This window comes from Rissa tridactyla, chromosome 5 (assembly GCF_028500815.1).
Source record: "Rissa tridactyla isolate bRisTri1 chromosome 5, bRisTri1.patW.cur.20221130, whole genome shotgun sequence".
NCBI lineage: Eukaryota > Metazoa > Chordata > Aves > Charadriiformes > Laridae > Rissa > Rissa tridactyla.
Window position 1 is genome coordinate 77,421,604 of NC_071470.1, and position 20,422 is coordinate 77,442,025.

Here is a 20,422-nt window from a genome sequence, read left to right on the forward strand (position 1 = left end):
CAAGGCGCTTACGAGGAACGCTTGGTCTCCAACACTGCTGGAGCCTTTTACACCCGCCTGTTTTTTTTTTTTTTTATTTTTTATTTAATCCTGTTATTCTGCCAGCTCCCGCCACGGAGTCGTGTCGACGTCAGAACACGAGGCTGCGACCGTAGCGCTACGCAGAGGCAGAGACAACGCTCGTGGTCCCCTGCTGAACCGCGACGAGCGAAGCCCAAACGCGGGGTCGCGGATGGGGTTGGGATATCACCCCGTGTGCGTTTCTTTGCTCTTTTAAACCGGCAACAAAAGGGGCTCTTCCCCGGGATTCCCCGGGTGTTGCAAGGACGCGACGGAATTCCGCCCCGCGTTTTTTCTCCCCTGCCTTTCCTCTGGTTGAGAGACTCTCAGTAGCGGGCGCTGAAAAAGGAACGGACTGTAACGCACAGCCCGCGTCGCATTCGAAGGAAAATCCCACGATTTCAGGCCCAATAAAATAACGGGAAAACGTGGCTAGGTACCCTTTGGAGGACTATTAACAACGATTTTAAAAAAAAAAAAATTGTACCTGTTAGAACGGGCTGACACTTACCAATCAGTGCTGAATAGCAGAATTAAAAAAAAAAAATAATAATCTTAGGGAGCCGGGCACAGAGGAATTCTAATTATGATCGTTCATTTGAGGTACCCAAAAGAGCCCTTTTTATGCTGCGCTGGCAGTAAAAGAGAGCGAGCCGTTATTTCTACATTTAACACTTGTACATTTTTATTTAGTTAAATCAGCCATTGTACACATTGCAGCTATGTATTGTTAGTGTTGTATTTTTTTTTGGTTTTTTTTTTTTTTTTTTTTTTTTAGATTTTTAACTAATACATGCCCTCATAGATATATTCAATTAGTGTTATCACCATGGGAACAAGATGCTGATTCGTCAACTGAAAATTCACTTCTTCTCACAGTATTCAAGTTCTTTGATAACACAGCAAAAAAACCAAAATAAGAGGTGAATAACCATTATGTTGTTACACAGAACATCATCTGCACCGCAAATAACACAACAGAAATGCATTTCTTTAGAGCCCCATCCTTGAAGATCATCCTGTGCTGTCTCCCGAGACGGGAAGAACGCCCGGAGGCGCCGCGGAACGTTTTCATCCCGGGTCTCGTTCGGTTTGGCTGCCAAAAAACACTTTTTGGTTTGGTTTGGTGCGGGTTTTTTTATTTTGTTTTGTTTTGTTTTTTTTTCGTGGTGTTTTTTTTTTTTTTTTTCCCCCCTGCCAAAAAAAGTGTTAGCATGGCACCTCGGGTTCGAACTCCGGAGATGTTTTCATGCTTTTGGCGTCGTTACCTTCATGAGGAAGTGCCCTGGTTCTGAGCACTGAGTGAGTCATCGACAGAAAAAAAAACCCCAAACAACCCTAGAATCGCAAAAGGCCAGATAAACTTGGGCAAGAGTATTACTCCTAGAGGAGAGGCGTCGTTTTGCTCTGCTTTTGAGTATACTGTTAAATGAAAAAGAATCCAAGAGCTGGTTAAAAACATGTGGTTCGTGTGTTTGTGTGTATTATATACGCTAAAACCCTCTAGAGCTCCCTCCGTTAAATATTAAGGTACAGGACACCCCCACTGTCAGATCTCTGCGTTCCCCCCTTTTTTTTTTTTTTATTTTTTTTGAAAATAAAAGTGCAGACATGCCACCGTGGTTTTCAGAGGGTTGGTTTAGAAATATATATATATATATATATTATATATAGAGATAGATAACAAAATATGAACAGAAACCGGCTTTCCAGGATCGTGAGCACTTTCTCTTTAAAAAAACGCCCGGTGGGAAGATTAAAAACTGCTCGCTCAGTGCTAAGAGGGCTAACCAAGCTGACGTGATTATTATCGGAGGGTTTGGTTTCGACCTTCAAATGCCACATGCATGTATCGGATAAGAGGCAATCGCCATAAAACACGGTGAATTAATGATTCTCCTCGTATAGTGGGGGAAGTCTTCCTCCCATAGTTATCTACAGTGCAGTGGCCAGCAGGAAGTACCGCCGGTGAGACGGTGTGGTTTTGCTAAAGCAGTGATGAAAACAGGAAAACTACCGTAGTTATAATTGTTTAATACACCCTGCCACATGTCCAGATCTAAAAGATTTTAATACCGTATGCAAATGTGCCATAGATATAGCTGCTAGCAAGTTGGTTACCTAATCGGGTATTCTTTTTTTTTTTATTCTTTCTCTCTTTCTTTTTTTTTTTTTTTTTTTTTCTCCTTTTCTTTTCCTGGAAATCTTTAAAGTGGCTGTCCGAAGGTTTTAGAAGCATTAACGGCCACAGGCAGCTGTTGCTGCCTGACAACAGCTGAATTTCCAGGTTTTTAGCCTGACTCTTAGAGCCTTTAACTATAATAGATCCCTAAAGTGGAAGTCTTACGGATGCAGGAGACCTGCAGTGCTTCCTCCTCGGTCAGTCCGTGTTCGCGGTCGATTGTGTGAACGTTATTTTATTTCGTTAATCGCTCTTCAGCAGTGTCAACAGACCTTGCAGTCCACGATGCTAATTGTAGTCACAGGCAGTGTGTTTTCTGCAGTCCCGTAAGTCCAAATACTCTTGCTATATACAGTTTACAGGTTAACTCCCTTTTTTTTTTTTTTTTTTTTTACGATGCATGTACATAGTCACTTGAAGAGGCCCGTAGATGAAGTCGGCTTGACAAACGCGATTTCGTGAAGCCAAGTGCAGAAGCAAAGGAACCGCAAGAAGTGGCGATGCTGACGAATTCCCAGTACGGCACAAAGACGACGGTTCGGCGGATAAATCATCCCGAATGAAGGATGCTATCTTTGGTCACAAATTAGCTTACAGGGTTAAAAAAAAAATAACAAAAACCCAAAATCAAATAGAGGGAAAGGCTGGGGTGTGGGGAGGGGGAGAAATGAATTCACTGCATCCGCACGAGTAGAAATGGCAGTGTCTTCCAGTGGTGACGTAGGGAGTAACGTCTACCCCTAGAGAAGATGAAGGCTGCACACGGGATGGATGGTTACGTGGAGGTGTCGAGGGGTGGCAGCTTCTCACTTCGCCTCCTGTTTCCAGTCCTCTTTGCAGAAGTGTCTGAGAAGCTGCTGGAGGTCGTGTTGGAGGTCATCCTGTGGTAGTGCTTCTGGCGTGTCTTCCAGCTCTTCGATGTGAACGTGTTTTCCGTACCGATCCTTCATCACAGTCCTCTTCTGCGTGCTGGCTTTACTCAGTGTTGTCCTAAAACAAAGGAAATGAGAAAACTGTCTTAAAAAGCCCACAGTTCCCGAAGGTTTCGATTTCAACGGCAGTTTTCGGGCTCTTTCATTTAAAATAAGACGAGAAGAACTCTGGCTGGCCGTCGACGCCAGCTACTGAGGTCAGGCGCTCGTTAGGCATTCTGAATACAACACACACCGCCGCTTTAATTTGCTTTCGTAACGTAAACGTGTAGCAATTAATCTGTGTAGGCTGATCAAGCATACGGTTTTAGAGGCCCAGCAAAACCATGCTGTAACGCACAGACATGCAACCTATGTTGAAATTCACGCAAGACCTCCCTGCTCGCTGTATTTAACTTCAACGTACGGAGCTGTCCTGTAAAACAAGCCGATTAATTAAGCCAATTAATTTCTTGAACACTTAACTTCTGAATAAGTCTTACCTCTGGCAGCCAGTAAAACTACTTTCGTGGTAATCTAGTGTCCTAAACTATTGTGTCAATTACTCTCTTACCTCACTGGAACCATCTTGCTCTACTAAGTCAGAACCTTAAACCTCACCACGTCCCTCCCAGATCAAGGCAAATAAACGTAGTTGTTGTAGGACAGTTGGGCATCTCTTGCTTAGCTTTACCCAAAAGCCCAATTTTTGGTCTCTGTCCTTGAGGGAGGACCATGTGAAGCCAAGCACACCTGGAAATTCCTTCGTGCTCCGCCAAGAATAGCTCCATTTTTATCAGACAGCTGACACTTCTTAATTTGACCTGAATGACCAACAAGTCCCTCGTTAGATGGAGCACTTTGGCAAGAAACGCTCACCCTTCATCCAAAAGCGGATGCAGCAGGTCCCCTGGCTCTCCGTGTGCCCTTGTGACACCCACCCCACCAACCGAAACTGGTTTTACAGCTCGTTAGGACTAGACACAGCTTGGTCAGGAGGCTCTTTCAGATGCTAACATCGCCTTTACCACCCCAAAATGGCCGTTCAAATGGTCTGAAAGAAAAGGTGTGTAAAAGAAAAGATACCCAGCCTGTAGTAGCCTTGGCTCAAGTTGTGTGTGGTAGGAATGAAAACATTTGCTGTACTACAACAGCTTTTTTTTTTGGCCCAATATTTTCCTACCTGCCCTGCCTCATTCTTCATAAGGCCCAACTATGACACGCGCATCCATCCATCCATCCATCCACCCACCCACCCACCCACCCATCCATCTATCTCCATATTATCTTCTCATCTATTTCGATAATGTCCAAATTATCACAGAGTCAACTGGCCTGATAACGATATCTTTGAGGTAACCTTGATTAACGTTGTTAACCGTAAATCGCGCCCGTATTCTTGCATCGCCTCCTACAAAATGAGCTGGGCAGCGATAGCCCTTGGTACTGGGTCTAGCCAGGATGCAGTTAATTTTTCTCCGTAGCAGCCTGTGGGGCTCACCGGTTTCCATTTTGGGTCTAAACCAGTGTGTTGGAAGCAGTCCAACGCTTTGGCTACTGCTCCTTTGTCCCCCACCGGCCCCTTCAGAGACTGGGAGGGCACACAGGCAGGACCCGAACCAGCCCAAGGGATACTCCATCCTATACAGAATCATGCTCAGCAATAAAAACTGGGAGTAAAGGAAGAAGCTGGGGGGTCGGGGGGCTCTGTTCTTCCAAGGTGAACACTGCCGAGCGACCGGCCGGGTCTCAGTCTGCTCGTGGCAGGTGGTGCGCGATCGCCTTTGCATCGCGTGTTTGGTGATTCTTCCCTCTTTCCTTCGCTTATTGAACTGTTTTTATCCAACCCATGGCTTTGCTGGCTGTTGCCGTTCCTGGTCTCCCTGGTGGGACAGGAGGGCCAGGGAGCGGCCGCGTGGCGCTGGGCCACAGTGAACCCACCACATCCCTGTTCACCCACTCTTTCCAAGTGAACGTAGACCTTCCTGGTGCACGTACCCCTTCCTGTAACAGAATGTTAGTAATAATCTTTAGTACTTTTGCAAACAAAGCGTGAGACGCTGCTGCCAGTGGTTTCACTGCAGACACTCACTTAAATCCACGCATTTATTACGAGTTTGTTAATCCTTTTCTAGTCACAGTTCACTGACATGCCGAGCCAAACCTCTTAATGATCGATCCGTCCTCTTTCGTGATTTCGTTCTCTACTAAAGCGGGGAGCTGGACTTGCATTTGGTTACCTGTATAGCTCAAAGCCTTGAATTAAAACATAAACTTTAAATGAAAACAAACCCCCAAAAACCTCGGACACAAGCTAATTGCTCTTCATACCTTAGTGCTTTACATTAATGAAGCCGAATGCTGAGAAAAACGATGACTAGAGAAAGAAGAGAGGCGTCTGCCTGCTGTTTGCATCCCTTCAAATATTCCTCAAATGTCCAGATCAGGTACAGGTTTTTTGTATAGGCTAGTTTCACCTTACTAATAATTGTACCGAAGCGTGTCTCGGCACTTTCTTTTCAACTCTGAAGTAGCCCAACTTGCAGAACTCATCCTTTCCATCCGTTTATGACACCTGCTATAGCAACCTTTTTCCTGTCGCCGAAAACACTCTTTATTTCATAGCTGTTGCCATTGCTCGTTCTCAGTGCTGGCGGCGCAGAGACAATATTCTCCGTTTACTAGACTAGAAGCCGCAAGCTGGGGAAAAAATGTTATTTCCCCAGCCATTTCTTCAAACCTCTCCGTGCCAGTTTTTGCTGCTTGTTTTGTTATTGTCAGGATCTGGCCGCTGGGCCTACATCCGTAACGGGAAATTTGGCACCTCAATCTAACAGCGTAGCGCTTGTTGCCTTGCTGTGAGCCGTTAATACCGTCGCACGGCAGGAAATACCCAGAACACGATGCTGTGGCATCTAACGGCACAAAACTTCCATCCACGCGAATCTTTAAGATGCGTTTTGCACGTCTTTATTCAAAGGGACCGGAAAATGGATTGAGAGTGAAGGGTTATCGGTCCCTTATAGAAAAAGCTATGTTAATTCAATATCGCTTTTCTATCACTGAAATGTCTAAACTGATCAGAAAAAGCATAAAACCAAGAATAGTGCTAATTAGCCTGGCAGCTATTTCTTCCTCCCAAGATCAAACGCATCAACTTACCCAGAGAGCGGACTTAACTATCCATTTCTAAAATTAGCTCCAGGAGTGGTAACACGCAAATGAACTTTTTCTTTAACAGTAACACACCCATGATTTCTAACAACCGTACTCAAAGCCTGCATGGTTGGTTTTTTTTTTTAGAATCTTAAAAACCTTTCATAGCTAATTCTGTAATTTCAGCTTCCCGCACATCCACGCACTTTACATACTAATCCTTTTACATCAGGGCTGAATCACAGAATCATTTAGGTTGGAAAAGACCCTTGGGACCATCGAGTCCAACCATCAACTCCGCTCTACAAAGTTCTCCCTTACACCATACCCCTTAACACCACATCTGAACGACTCTTAAACACGTTCAGGGATAGTGACTCCACCACCTCCCTGAGCAGCCTGTTCCAGTGTCTGACCGCTCTTTCTGTGAAGAATTTTTTCCTAATGTCCAGCCCAAACCTACCCTGCTGCAGCTTGAAGCCATTCCCTCTTGTTCTATCACTAATTACCTGCGAGAAGAGATCAGCACCAACCTCTCTACAATGTCCTTTCAAGTAGTTGTAGAGAGCGATGAGGTCTCCCCTCAGCCTCCTCTTCCTCAAACTAAACAGTCCCGGCTCCTTCAATCGCCCCTCATCAGATTTATTCTCCAGGCCCTTCACCAGCTTCGTTGCCCTCCTCTGCCCTCGCTCCAGCACCTCGAGATCTCTCTCGTACTGAGGTGCCCAAAACTGGACACAATACTCAAGGTGTGGCCTCACCAGTGCTGAGCACAGGGGGACAACCACCTCCCTCCTTCTGCATGTGACAACAACATATGTCATATTCCTTCTGCATATGACAACAGAGGTTTATGCTCCGTAGATGAGTACCATGCTCCACCAACAAAACTTTCAATAGAGCAGAATTTGTCCCCTTGTTGACTCTTGTTATAATATTTCTATTGAAAAGGCATTTTTACCTCTTCAAAGTCCTCTTTGGCTGACGGAAGATCAGTAGCTAAGCTCGAATCCCCCAGGTGTTTCTCCGTTCTCTCTCCTTGCACTACAGTGGTCTTTATGACTTTGCTGACTTTCCGGCCTTCCACTGGTTCAGACTGGAATTTGGAGGCACTGGGCAAAACAGCAGGTTCAGCCAGGGTCACCTGCAAGGTCCGAAAGCAGAAGTACAGTGGATATGAACGACATCGTCAATACTAACAAAGCTTTTAGTTACTCCACCATTCTTTCTTAACCATTGCCATAGCAAACAAGAATATGACTCTCTCCCTTTCTACGCGCACGCACCAAAATAGCCAGCGTACATTTTATTACCTCCTTTACAGCTCCCTGAGGAGATGTTCTAAGGTGTTCAGACAGCAGGAATGCCCCCGGGCAATTTATTCTGCTGAGATGCTTTACGCTGGCAGGGTGAAAAGTGCTTCTGGAACCTGAACCAGCCTGGGGGCAGCGGGGATACTGCTGCCCTCCGCCGCACCACAGGCTGCCCTACTGGTTCACCTGCCCAGGCCACTGGAGCTACGCCAAGTGGACCTCTTGCTGTGGACCCTTGCAGTGTTCACCCAGGTTGGACGGATTAGTGGTGTCGGCCCGTATCTTAATTTTAAGATATCCCGCTGAGAGATGAGTCACACCCGTAAACCCGAGGCACTCCTCCGGGAGAACGTACGAACACCATGGGAAAGCGACAAACACAATTTCATTGAGCCAAATACGAATTTAATGTACGTGGGTTCCATATGATAAAGAGCAGGCTCTGGTACGGTCAAGCTAACTAAAAAAACTTACTTTGTTTTCTTGTTACCTTACTCTTAGAGAACGAATGCTGATGATTAATTCTCGCAAGAGAAAATTGCAATTGTGCTCTTTGCACGTCGAATGACTGCTTGTTAAACGTTGCTTTCGACGGCAGTACTGCCGAAAGCAAGCCCTATTACCGGCTTCTGACCCTCCGTCGCAACCTAAATTGCGCCGATACAACCGTCTGTAGGGCTACATGGAGAACTAAGGCAGGAAAAGATAAACTTATCTTTCTCAGGTTGTTTTTTCTTTTTAATTACCTGGCTCTACAAACCGTTTGCATGAAAGTAAGACTTATTTTTTAGCCTCTTCAAAGCAAAGGACACGCCAGTAAGTTAAACCGAATATAACTGTATAGCGTTAGAAGGGGCTTAGTTGTAGAAACCTAGAGAATATCAGATCATTTCACTACAACGTCCACTAATTTTCTCATTAGGGTAAGAGGCGTAATAGCAAATGCAGATTTGCCATTTATCTTAGGACAAAGCTGCTTTCTTTATGAATATGGTACTTCTCACAAATCACAGAATCTGTATCCCGACTTATTTTCAGGGAAAACTGCCCTCTTTCCCTGCCCACCTTCCCGCCCCCCGTCTTTTCCCTGCCTTTATTCTGAGGCTTTTCCGCCTGCAAGAAAACTTTTCGAAGGATCCCTCAAAACTGACTGTTGTTGGCATGAGTAAGATGTGGTTCCGGACTACACGGTCGGCGCACTGCTGCTTCGCACCATCGCAAGGGAAGTAGAAGACCTGACCTCTGACTGCTCACTGTCGCTCTTCAGCACGACCCGTTTCACAACTTTGGAGTAGCCATCTCCTTCTTCCACCGTGACGGGGTTTTGTGGTGTTCCTTGCATCAGGACTTCCTCTTTTTCTGTGCCATCTGGAGAAACGTATCGCCGGATGATCTTTCTAGTGACCTGGAGGAATGAAATAGAGCTTTGTCCCAAAAGAATCGACAGTAACATATTCCTTCTTATTCTCTAAATAGTATTTTCTACTCAACTGACATTTTTCCTACATAGAAAATCCTATATAGGTGGTTCGGTGTTTTAGTCTTTAAGACATATTGAAAACAACCTGCAAGTTGATGCATTCGCCCTACTTGGGTTACCACGCAGCAAAGCTTCCACAAACTTCCTTCCCAAATATAGATATTGGAATGACTCTCTAAAGCGGTAGTTATTATTAGGAAAAGAGGGACAGCATATTAGAGAGAAAACATACTTTTACAACCGCACAACTGCTAGAAAACCGTTCCAGCCTGGCATTTTCAAAAAGGCTTCTGAAAGTAAGGGGTTGGCAGCTTGGCTGGCAAACGCTTAGATCTAGATTCACAGAGGGACTTGGACATGACACCGTAACGCCGATGGCGCTACCCACTAGGGAACCCGAATTAACTAGGGACCTAGGGAGCTAGAATTAACCTACTTAAAAAGACTGACGTGGTGCTTAAGCTTTGTGGGCAAGCCAAACAAAGAGGAGGAGAAGAGAACGACGGGGTTCAAGAAGAGATGAATTTCTCGGGAGGCCGGGTATGCATCCCTCTGTGGATGTCCTGGAGCTCTATGTTTTCCTACGCCTTCCCAGCCCCTTTTGACAAGGTAACGTTAAGCCGTTACCCTCCTCCTTTTTCCAAAAGCTTATTTGCTGTGATGCTCAATCAGAGCGTGTCGCGTATATTTAAGAGTCACAGAGGTAGAGGTAACGGCCCCCCAGGCATGGACCTACCCAGAAGAAGAAAGTCACGCTCACTCGTGCACGACGTGCCCAGGAGCGTTTGGCTGGGGCTGTTTATTTTAATACGAATTCAAAGAGCTTCCAGAGACATGCTATCCAGCTGAGGGTCTATGATGTTTGCTCTGGAGATGGAAGACGGAGTTTGCCACCAGCAGAATTCAGCCAAGGCCTAGACCAATTCTCTAAGCACTGAGTCGTCAGGTAAAGCGCGGGGCACCCAAGTTCCCCTTCCGCTTCCACGCTGCGCAGAATTCACTTTTATGAACGTGGTCTGAAAATGCTTACTTTATGAAGCCGTCACACAAGTAACTGCTTTCTATATTCTTTGTACCATAAAAACTGAACTGTATGCACGGGTACAGGAATTTTATGAACCTGGTCAGGCCCAGCTGAGTGGAGATATTGGAGATCTAAAGTTTGGATTTAGACGACTCTTGCACACCCAGCCCTCCATTAGTTTCATTGATACAAGCAAACACGATCTTAGATAAAATCGTGGCGGTGTGTTTTTTTGGTGTTTTTTTTTTTTTCTTTAAAAAAAAAAGCAAACAACCTTTTTCTGAGAAATGTGGTTCTATTTTCATTGGCTTCAAGTGGGAAAATCAACAAAATATGTCACGTTAAGTTATAAACCGCAGCACGGAATGATCTTGCGAATCAAAATAATTCTTCAAACTTTGGAACCTCTCATGAACAGAAATTCTGGTTCCTTCCACGCTCTACCCTTAAAAATCACGCCCCTTTGCAAAAGAAGATTTGGCATGTCTGTGCACGTATTTATCCTTCTTTTTATAGGAGAGTAAGAAGGTAGCAAGGGGCATAACTGACAATACCTTCTTCACCACTGTGTGGCCATGTTCGTCTGTATATTGCTCTTCTGTGACTGTTTCTGGTGGCATTTCAGGCATACTATCAGCCTGTACGACAAAGAACAAAGTCTGATGAAGCAAAGCCTTCACGTAGGTGACTTCAAATAAGCAATTTTTAAAGTTGGTTAATTGGTTAAAGAGCGGGGGTGGGGGGAATTTAATTGAGAAATGTTAGAAAAAAAAACGTGTTCTGCAAATAAATGCTTAGAAAGACAAGCAAAGAAAAGTTACGCTGCAATGGACAGGCAAGTATATGTTAGTTGACCGTGCTGTGTACAGGGTTGAGAAGTCTTCGTCCTCCTCCTACGGAGGCATCTAACGGAATTTAGAGCTGGGTTAGCAGTGTTACTAGAATCCTCCCTTTGAGAAAAGGTATTGGAACGGCTTATCCAACGCCCATGCATTATTTGGGAGCATTCCGGCTCCAGGTGCAACACCAGCCAAGCGGTGGTCTCGGCAGCATGCCGAACGGTGTTACCAGGGCCCAGTCACCACAGGCTCGTGCAATCCTTCAACGCTCGGTACCTGAATAATCACCCGGCGACGAATGACCCTGGTAGTGACCATCTCGTCCTCGTCCGAGCTGACCTCCAGCCCACCTAACTCCTCTGCTAACTCCTAGTGGAAGCATGGAAGCAGTGCTCTGTTGTATTTGGTACTAGCAGTACTTAGAGATTCTGTCTTGTTTTCATCTAAAACCATCTTCGCTTCCAAAAATGTTTACTTTTAGGATTTTTGACCTTTAATCTGCGAAACACTGACGGGAGGCTTTGGCCACTTGACTATACGTTATCTGTTTGTTAGGCACATCGAAAAAAGAAGGATGAACCTTTGAGGTACTGACTCTATAGGATGCTCTTAGTGGTCTTATTGCTCTTAAGATTGCCAGGGCCAAGCCTGAAATTTGTGGCGTGTCGTCATTGCAGGTGGACTACAAGGTATCGCTAACACCAACTGTGGAATTCATCCATATTGCATATGGGCTCTGCGTTAATTACACAGAAAATTATACGAAAGCCGTTTAATCCTCCATGTACATAACACAGCATATAGACAGTAGGAGTAAATATTTTTAACTGGAGGACAACGTATCAATAGCCTCGACACTGGAAAGACCAAGAAAAATTAGTAACAAGTGTTGAAGTTCTCTCTCCTGCACAGGGAAGAATTAAAAATTTAAATGAAGAGGTCAGAAGGCAAAGGGAAGCTGAAAAGAACTACTTGGGAAACATCAACAGAAAGAGGCAAATAAATAGGGGGGTGTGTTTCTTTTGGGTGGCACTGGTTGTTGTTGCTGTTTTACTTTAATAAAGAAGAATTGGAGGGAAAATGTACATTGCGGGCAGCCTTTCCCACGGCAGCCATCGAATCGAGTCCCGTTGTAGCTAATCTTTCGACTTCTGAGTTATCCTACACATTTCACATCCAGCCTTTCCCTGAGATCTCTGAGAGCTCTGAAACTCTTTGTTCTAGAGGCGGTACATTTGGCAACGTAAACAGCAAAGAAAGAAGAGCCCGTCTCTAGGTGAATGTCAAAACAGGAAACAATTTCTCCTTAAGTTGAACAGCGCTTCCTCTGCTCTAAATTCCCCGATAAAACTAATTTCCTGCCCAATTATGCCTTCTCCTTTTCTTCCGCTTAGAACAGGCAAAGAAAGCTGTTTATTCTTAAACCTTTATCTGCCAAGTAATTTAAATTCCCCACTAAGAGCCATATAGTCGCTTGCTTTCGTTGCCTCTTGACACCTTCCCCTCTGCAAACATCGCAGTAAGTTCCTTCGTCTTACACAACCAATGACCTACCTCACGTAATTTTTGTTCTTCTCTTCCATCTCCTGTCTCATTTCTCTTTACTGCCTGCATGCGACATAAAAGACCGTTCTCAAGTTCTTTTCTCCCAGTACATCCTTAGCGCTCTGCAACGTACACCCTGCTACCTCTTCTCCATCTCACTCACTCTACGGTTATCTTTCACGTCACTCTTCATGCTGCTCTCGGCTAGTCTCGCCTCCCTTCATGAGCTTTTAACGTTATTACATCTGCTTTTCAGCTTTCACTTGTACACGGTTTGTTTCTGCACCTGTATTTTACACTCATTCTCTCCCGCACGCACGGACGTAACTGTCACAGACCAAAGGACAAATAAAGGCTGCAGAACCAGAATTACAGTCTAGACTTTAGGATCCGGGGTTTGCTTCAGCTTTGAAAACCTCTACACAAATGACTACAGCTAGCCCTTACAACCGCAGAGGAAAGGAGAAAAGACTCAGTTGCAGACGGGGATTAGTTAGGCCGACTGAAAATATTCTCATCTTAAGGAATGAGCGAGACATAAAGCTTGTTCTTTTACGTCAATTACTTGGAGGCAAAGTTGTTATTTACCTTTTCTAAAGATTCCTCGTCGTAGCCTCTTCCCAACTTTTCTGTCTGCTCATCGGTTGACTCCACTATCACTAGACTACTTCTCCTTGGAGAGGGGTCATCCTGCTGGAGCTGGGGGTCCTCGGGCTCTTGGATGATGGGAGAGTCCCCCCTCTGAGCAGATGGTGGGGGCCGTGGGGATGGTTTTTCTCTCTCGTCCTTCGCCGCACTGAAGCGCGCAGATTTTTCGCTTGCTGCTTTTGCAGTCACGGGTGCTGTGGAGTGCTCTGTTCCTGGAGTTGTGACACTGGGAATTACAAGTTCAAGGGAAGAAGTTACCACTATGCGGTTCTTTCCAATTTCCAAAAATGGAACATTATGCACCGATTAAATATCGTTATCCCGTCTGTCGTCTAGCAAAGTCTAGAAATAACTAACCGACACTCCTTGACAATAACTACAGAGCAATCCGGCTAGGAATCCCTCTCATCCTTCCGAACCAAGAAAATCTCCAAATGGATGTCCAAACGTTGCACCCAATTCTGCAAAACCCGGTCTTTGTGCAGGATTCATGTGAGCTTTGCTGTCACTTCTGCCCTCACAAATCTACATATCGCCTATTATTTTTTGGGGGAAAGAGACTGGATCGCTACAGATGGATGTGAAACAACTATTACATTAATTACGAGCTATACAGCTGCAGGTGAGGACAGACCGACTTCTCTGTAGAATTCTGGAGCCTTACCAAACAGAAATTTAGTAGAGGATCTTATTTTCGTTTGTAATTGTTATTTTCACTGTTCAACATTACTATGATTTAATTGCTGCCACAAGTTATTTAAACATACTATTACATACGTTAATAGGTAAGATACATAAAGGTAATACGTATATTAAAGCATATTTACGCGCAATATTTTCCTGTTGCGTGTGGGTGAATAATAGTGACTTCAAATATGAAGCTAACTCTTATTTAACTGAGTTTTATCAAGTAACCTTGTAACTCTGATGCTAGCTTGAGAAGGTTCACTTCTGATTTGCACTAACTGTGAAAACATTACCCACTTCAACATCTAGAATCTCCTTTTGAGGTTGACTTTTATCTTTTCATGTATCGTAGAATCCAAGAATCATAGACTACCAGCTTGGAAGGGACCTCAAGGATCACCTGGTCCAACCTTTCTTGGCAAAAGCACCGCCTAGGCGAGATGGCCCAGCGCCCTCTCCAGCTGAACCTTAAAAGCGTCCAAAGTTGGGGAATCCACCACTTCCCTGGGGAGATTATTCCAAGGGCTGATTGGTCTCATTGGGAAAAATTTTCCTCTTGTGTCCAACTGGAACCTCCCAGGAGTAACTTGTACCCGTTACCCCTCGTCTTTCCCATGTGACTCCTTGTAAAAAGGGAGTCTCCGTCTTCTTTGTAGCCACCCTTTAACTACCGGAACGTGGTGATAAGGTTTCCCCTGAGCCTTGAACAAACCCACTTCTCTCAGCCTTTCACCACACGGCAGGCTTCCCAGGCCTCGGGTCATCTTGGTGGCCCTTCTCTGGGCCCTCTCCAGTCTGGCCACATCTTTTTTGCATAGCGGGGACCAAAACTAAAGGCAGTATTCCAGGTGTGGCCTGACAAGCCAGATTATCAAAACTGTTTTGGGATGGTGGGAAGAAAGATACGTGACCCTTTTTAGGTTTCTTTCAGGTTCCTTTCCAAATGAAAGCAACGCCACTGACAGCCCTAAATCAGAATTCAAGGCTTTGCTGAGCAGGTCTTGTAAATCTATACTTTATCATGAATTCTTCGCTCAAGTAGTTTTGCCTTGGCTGTATAAAACCCTGTTTCTCTTCCTTTGGCCATCTGAAATGCATTTTTAAAAATCTAATTCCTAACATATGGTTATGAGTTTCATAAGTAATGATTAACTGGGAAAATTTTTGCCTCAATTGAAAAAGCCATCCTGAAGTTGAAGAAAGGCCCCTCTAGTATTAATTCCATTAAGTTTAACATTACTTGCCATCTAACATCCGAAAAATATACACAGTTTGCAAAAAAAACCCCACCTCTACATTATCCCTCTCTTCTTTCGTATGTACTAGGACAGGTTACCGCTTTGCGTTCACAGTGACAAACTGACTTTCTCTCCCAACCCTTAAGGCTTCCTCCACATGGATTAAAAAGCCAAACCTGCGGCAGGAACTAATGAACCGGTGCACACAATTGGGAGGAAAATTCTAGCGAGTTCGTACGTTTCAAAGAAAACTGTAAAATCGTCTTGTTACACGGAGGAGAGATAATCCGTTCCACGTAGGTCTCCTCCTGGTCTTTCGACACTTACAAATATTCGTGTGGTGAAGTAGATGGTTTTCCTGGCACCTCTTGGGGTTTCCCTGAGAATTCAGCTTCTACTTGTTCCTTATGTGCTTGTCTCAGGAGCTCAGCCATTGACGCTTCTGCCTCACTCCTGGGAGTACAGTCCTGAAAAGGAGAATAACTGCCAGAGACGTCTTCCTCGGAGACAATAGGAGGGTGTTCGCTTGGCTCGCTGTCTTTAGATAGTCTATGTTGTTCTTCTTCCTTGTGCCTTGAACTGTACAGTTCCTCTTGCAGCGCAGAAAACCCTTTAAAAAACAGAGATGAGAAATGTCATTACGAGTCTCCTCAGAACGCAGAAAGTCCTTTTCCTTCTCTGGGAGCATTTAAAATCCCTGGATGGGACGCACCACCTGGAATTTTTAGACATCGAGCGGGAGAGGACACAACCTCCCCAGGTAGCTGAAGGAACACTGGCTCTTCGCTACTATTGCCAAAGAGCGAATCTTGACAGTAACAGGCAAAACAAAATTTACCCAGGAATTTACCCAGAGTAAAACCTCCAAGTACGACAGAAGATTCGCAATGGGTTTTTTCCAGCGGATCAGGATAGGTTTTAGTGACGTTCCCCGCCCCCATCAATTATTTATCTGCTTATCGAAAAAATAACTGCGCAAGTATGGACAACGGAATTCATACAGGACTAGGTGCAAGAACTAATTAAGGTGCTTCAAAGCCTATAAACACATCCACCCACCCCCAACTCCCAATCCCAAAGCAAGGCCTCTCATTCTGCAAAAAACGTAAAAATATCCTGCGTTTCTGTTCCCCAGGCTACAAGTCACAAGCTTAGGCTTCTGTTTTTCCTTACTAGCCACATTCCCTAGGAACCTACTGACTCTGAAGAATAGCTTTGGGGGAAAACGTAACTGCTTGTCCTGAATTTGAGCTGGACATGGAGGTTATGTTCTAAAACTAATTGGTTGCGACAGTAGAATGCTAATCACAGCAAACAACCTTCCATTCCTACATCTTCTTAAAGATGGGACATTTGCGGCTGCCTAATACTTTACCGAGCTACTAGTTCGATACTAAGTTAAGGATGTAAAAGTATCCCTTCCAGAAAAGAATTTCACAGAATTTGGAGGTGTTTCTTTCGGTGTTTCTACGGAACTTTTAAACTTGAGAAATCCAACAGCATCATAGCAGAATTACAGCACCCTGGATACTTGAACCCAAAGGTGAAGCAGTTTTCCTTTTACCAATCTTGGTCAAATCCTAATGCAACCTTCTTAACTTTTAAGAAAGTACTTGTATAAGGGAAAAAAACCAAAACCCAACCTCCAACAAAGTGGGCGTAAGTATTTGCAGTAGTTTCTGACAACGCTCCTTTATTTGCTTTATAAGAATCAGTTTTCTAAGTTTTCTAAGAATGCAGAGATCTTACACCTGGTGGAATAGGGACCGGTGTGGTGTCGTGCTTGCATTCACCTGTATTATCTGTGCTTCCAAAATGAGTTTCTAGTGCTAATCCGACAGATTGTCCTAGTCAAACATTTTGGAACAGAAGCTAGCGCTTAGACGAGATAACCTGGGCAGTCTGGAGCGGGAGCCGTTTACCTTCGCTATGGTCCAGTCCGATTGTTTGTTCGATTTCGGCGTAGGTGCGAGTGCCGTGGACCTGCACGGAGTCTATGCCGCTGGCCTCCATCAGGTGAACGATATCCATGCGGTTGATTTTCGTAAGACACTGGGTGAGATTTGTATCTGTGGCATCAGAACGACACCATGGAGCCGAGTTAAGAATTTCACACGCTCTCTCCCTTCTATTTTGCGTGCAAAGGACGTACACAGGACACTCAGCAACATAACGGCATGTACAAAATACAGATGCATTTAGAAGCATTGCTCTGTAAAATCTAAAAAAGGGCTGCCTACAAAAATGACTACTCATTTTGGGTTTTGTCTTAATAAACCTGTTTTGTTTCCCCAAACATTTTTCAATTTAGGAAGAAGAGGCCGCGGTGTTTCTCCACTCTTTCTTTGCCGTAAGATGTTCCGCCTTGCCCTCAAATGAAGACGATTAAACTACTTTCTCCGAGAATCCTGCGATACGCCACGTTATACAGACAAGCTTAAAAAAAAAAATGAAGTACTATCCGCGGTTGTTCTTTCTACAGCCTCAATTTTACCCGAATTTTCTTTTTTTTGTGTGATTATAACACACATCTGTCACCTCAACTAGCAAACTGGAGACCGTAACATGCAGTATAGCTGGAAACGAACCTGTTGCGTGTTTCCCGTCCCTTTCAAGCCAGTATTTGAGGAGTGCATGGCTCTGGTCTTGAAGTGAATTAGGATTTTCAATTCGGATCTGGTGAATTTGCTCTTCTGTGAAATCCAGTTCTCTTGCTAGCTCTGAAAAAGAAAGCCATCTCTGTAAAAAGTCTTTTCCCCCGCCTGACATCTATTTTACGGCTGCCAGCAGCCAAGCGGATTACAAACTTTTCCGGAACCGATTTCTCTTTGCCCCTTGTGTTATATTTAGAGGCATTGTCAAACAGTAAGTTTATCGGAAACGACAGAAACGTGTTATGGCCCGAAGTGACGGCTCTGCGTGAGCTTTTATTTCTTGTGTCTACCGTTCCTAGTTGTCAGAGGCACAACGCTGCCAACAAAATTTAGCAGCGACAGGCCATCAAACGGAGTGCAGCCGCAGAAATAGCACGAGCCGAGAAAAATATTCCTGGCTAGAGCACCACGCTCAGCAGATTCTCTCTGAAACGCTGAATATTTCAGAAACTTTGAGCAAAATCTAGTAAAGGAATTAATTTGAAGTAATGGCATTCTGTGGGCCTAGATTAAAGAGCAGAACTACGGCTCCCCTGGACTTGTTTCACTTAAAGAAAAGTAAACGTCTACGAATTACGGCTGAAAACCAAAACCCGAAAACGCAAAACTAGAATAACCCATGTCTTTCTGATGCAGCATAGGCTCAGGCTGCAGCCCAGAAAAGGGAAAAGGTTTAATATTCTGTAACACCCTAATTGTATCCAGAGCCAGGGGCAGCCTTCTGCCATCACCAAATCGCAACGCAGCTGCTGATGTAGGTCGACACACGAGTTAAAGCCACGGAGAATCTGTGAGGTTCCTACTGTTATTCCCAGTCTCCATATTTCTGCTTCTTTCACGGAGAAGGATTACATCCTATTCCACTGTCATTATCGCTATCGTGGCATGGACTTGGTTTTGGGGGGTGTCACGTTTTACCAGGGCGGAGGGAAGCCTGACCGCAAACCCCAGATAACCTCATTGCCGTAAACTGGTGCAGCTGGGAATTCCAACAAATGTGCAGTAACTACACGCTAGATTCAAATCTTAGGTGGCCAAATAAGTTTGAACAGAAAACCACCACTAGTTTATCCCCCAAAGTAACATTTGACACAGCAATCGTGACGATAGTCAACCTTTACCATAAGGTAAGACAGGCGTATTTACGCAGCTGTATTACCCCGCTCTCTCTCAAATGCTATAAAAACATTAATGTCTACTTTGACGAGTAGCCATTTTTATTTTTTTCTAGCTTTGTTTTCAGAACTGTCCGTTCATTTATATAATGAATTTTCAGCAGATTCCTTCCTAATCTGTGACATCGCACAGGTCCAAGTCCTACTGATTTCAAGAAAATCCGCGTCGGGATGAGCGACACGTGCTCCCAGCCTTCTCTACGGATTGAAACAGAAGGCAGGGAAGGAAGAGGTGAGTAACATAAGCCAAAGAATCACTGATATTTTGCATATACTCTGAAGAAGCTTATAAAACCAGCATAGAGCACAATCGCCCATTTACAAGGAGTTAGCATTTTTTCTCCGGTATACAACTCTTCTTCAGCTCCTAGAGCCTTGCTTGCTTTCAGGAGCGTGGTACTGCTCCGGGGACAGACACAAAAAAGTGGACACCTGATTTAATTTCTTTTTGCAGCATTTTTTTTTCTTTTTTTTTTTTTTTTTTGTGTGTGGGGGTGGGGTTGGATCGCAAAAGCGTAAACGCTTTTGAGCTGATTTTCAGTGACAGACATCTGCATTTCATTCTGTGTTACTTTCACTTGTCCCCAGTACCGTTAACTGGCTCAGATCTACTAAATCTACATTATTAAGGTGATTGTTACAAACAGGTCCCTTTTTATCCCTTTTCCCTCAGCACAGTTCCGTAGAAAAGAAGCTGATGGCCTTTAGCCCCACGGTGGCCTTCCAGCCCAGGAGTTCCAGAACGCAGGCGGTGTTTATTCATGTATTCCTGTATCTTTTAGCCAAAGTTGACGCATTTTGCAAGAAAGAGTAAGGTAACGTATGCCAACTCCCTCGTCCTAGGAGTTTTCCCTCCGGAGATGCCACAGCAAGCGCAGAGGCCTTACCTCTGCCATCGGAGTTCTTACCTAACAGGAATGTTAATAACCAGAAGACAGTAAGCTACGGAAACGTTTCTATAAAACATCTTTGGATAATCAGGAAATCATCCGAAGGAAACGTGGAAAGAGGGAGGAACGCTCCCCTCCTTTCTCTCCGGAGAAGGCGACATGCATTTTACCTGTCCAGCTGAATCCAAGATGATCAGCAATGTGGGCCAGTCTTTCCTCTGTCCTTTCCTGATCATCCTGTTGATCTAAAGGTCAAAGAGAGCCACAAGTTGCCTTTTACAAGTTAAAAACCATTTTCATAGCCCCCCGGAAGGGGAAAGTGCTTTTCTTTTTTTTTTTTTTTTTTTTTTTCCTAAGCGCGGCAACCTAAATGCGGATGGGCCGTTACAAGCGGGCAACTACAGCGAGGACTGTAAAGCCCCGGCTTAAAAAGAAAAAAAAAAAAAAAAAGAAAGGAAAAAGCTTGATTTTTTCAAAAAGCACAAGGAACTACAGGACTATCCACATTTTCCGTTAGAAAATCAGGCTTTCGTGTGGAAAAACTAAACAAGGACTAAGTGCCTACTGCGCCTATTTTGGCCGAGCATTTCATTCTAAAACTTTATTCTACCATTAAATTG

At 44.4% G+C, this 20,422-nt stretch overlaps 1 protein-coding gene across 22 annotated transcripts in view; it reads right to left on the bottom strand.

The window, feature by feature from the left end:
- Positions 1–1,613: 1,613 nt before the first annotated feature.
- ANK2 (ankyrin 2) overlaps positions 1,614–20,422 on the bottom strand; it is a 239,340-nt gene continuing 220,531 nt past the window's right edge. For 17 of the 22 annotated variants that reach the window (XM_054204194.1, XM_054204193.1, XM_054204189.1 and 14 more), the window contains 12 exons: positions 19,973–20,047; positions 17,672–17,803; positions 17,006–17,152; positions 15,411–15,693; positions 13,099–13,384; positions 12,520–12,573; positions 11,242–11,334; positions 10,681–10,764; positions 8,863–9,027; positions 7,271–7,453; positions 5,318–5,409; positions 1,614–3,232 (listed from right to left, as the gene is read on the bottom strand). In XM_054204194.1, the coding sequence (XP_054060169.1) occupies positions 3,049–3,232; positions 5,318–5,409; positions 7,271–7,453; positions 8,863–9,027; positions 10,681–10,764; positions 11,242–11,334; positions 12,520–12,573; positions 13,099–13,384; positions 15,411–15,693; positions 17,006–17,152; positions 17,672–17,803; positions 19,973–20,047 (1,778 nt within the window). In that variant the 3' untranslated portion in view covers positions 1,614–3,048. The remainder of the gene's footprint in view (positions 3,233–5,317; positions 5,410–7,270; positions 7,454–8,862; positions 9,028–10,680; positions 10,765–11,241; positions 11,335–12,519; positions 12,574–13,098; positions 13,385–15,410; positions 15,694–17,005; positions 17,153–17,671; positions 17,804–19,972; positions 20,048–20,422) is intronic. The other 5 variants (XM_054204187.1, XM_054204198.1, XM_054204174.1 and 2 more) reach the window with 1 other exon arrangement.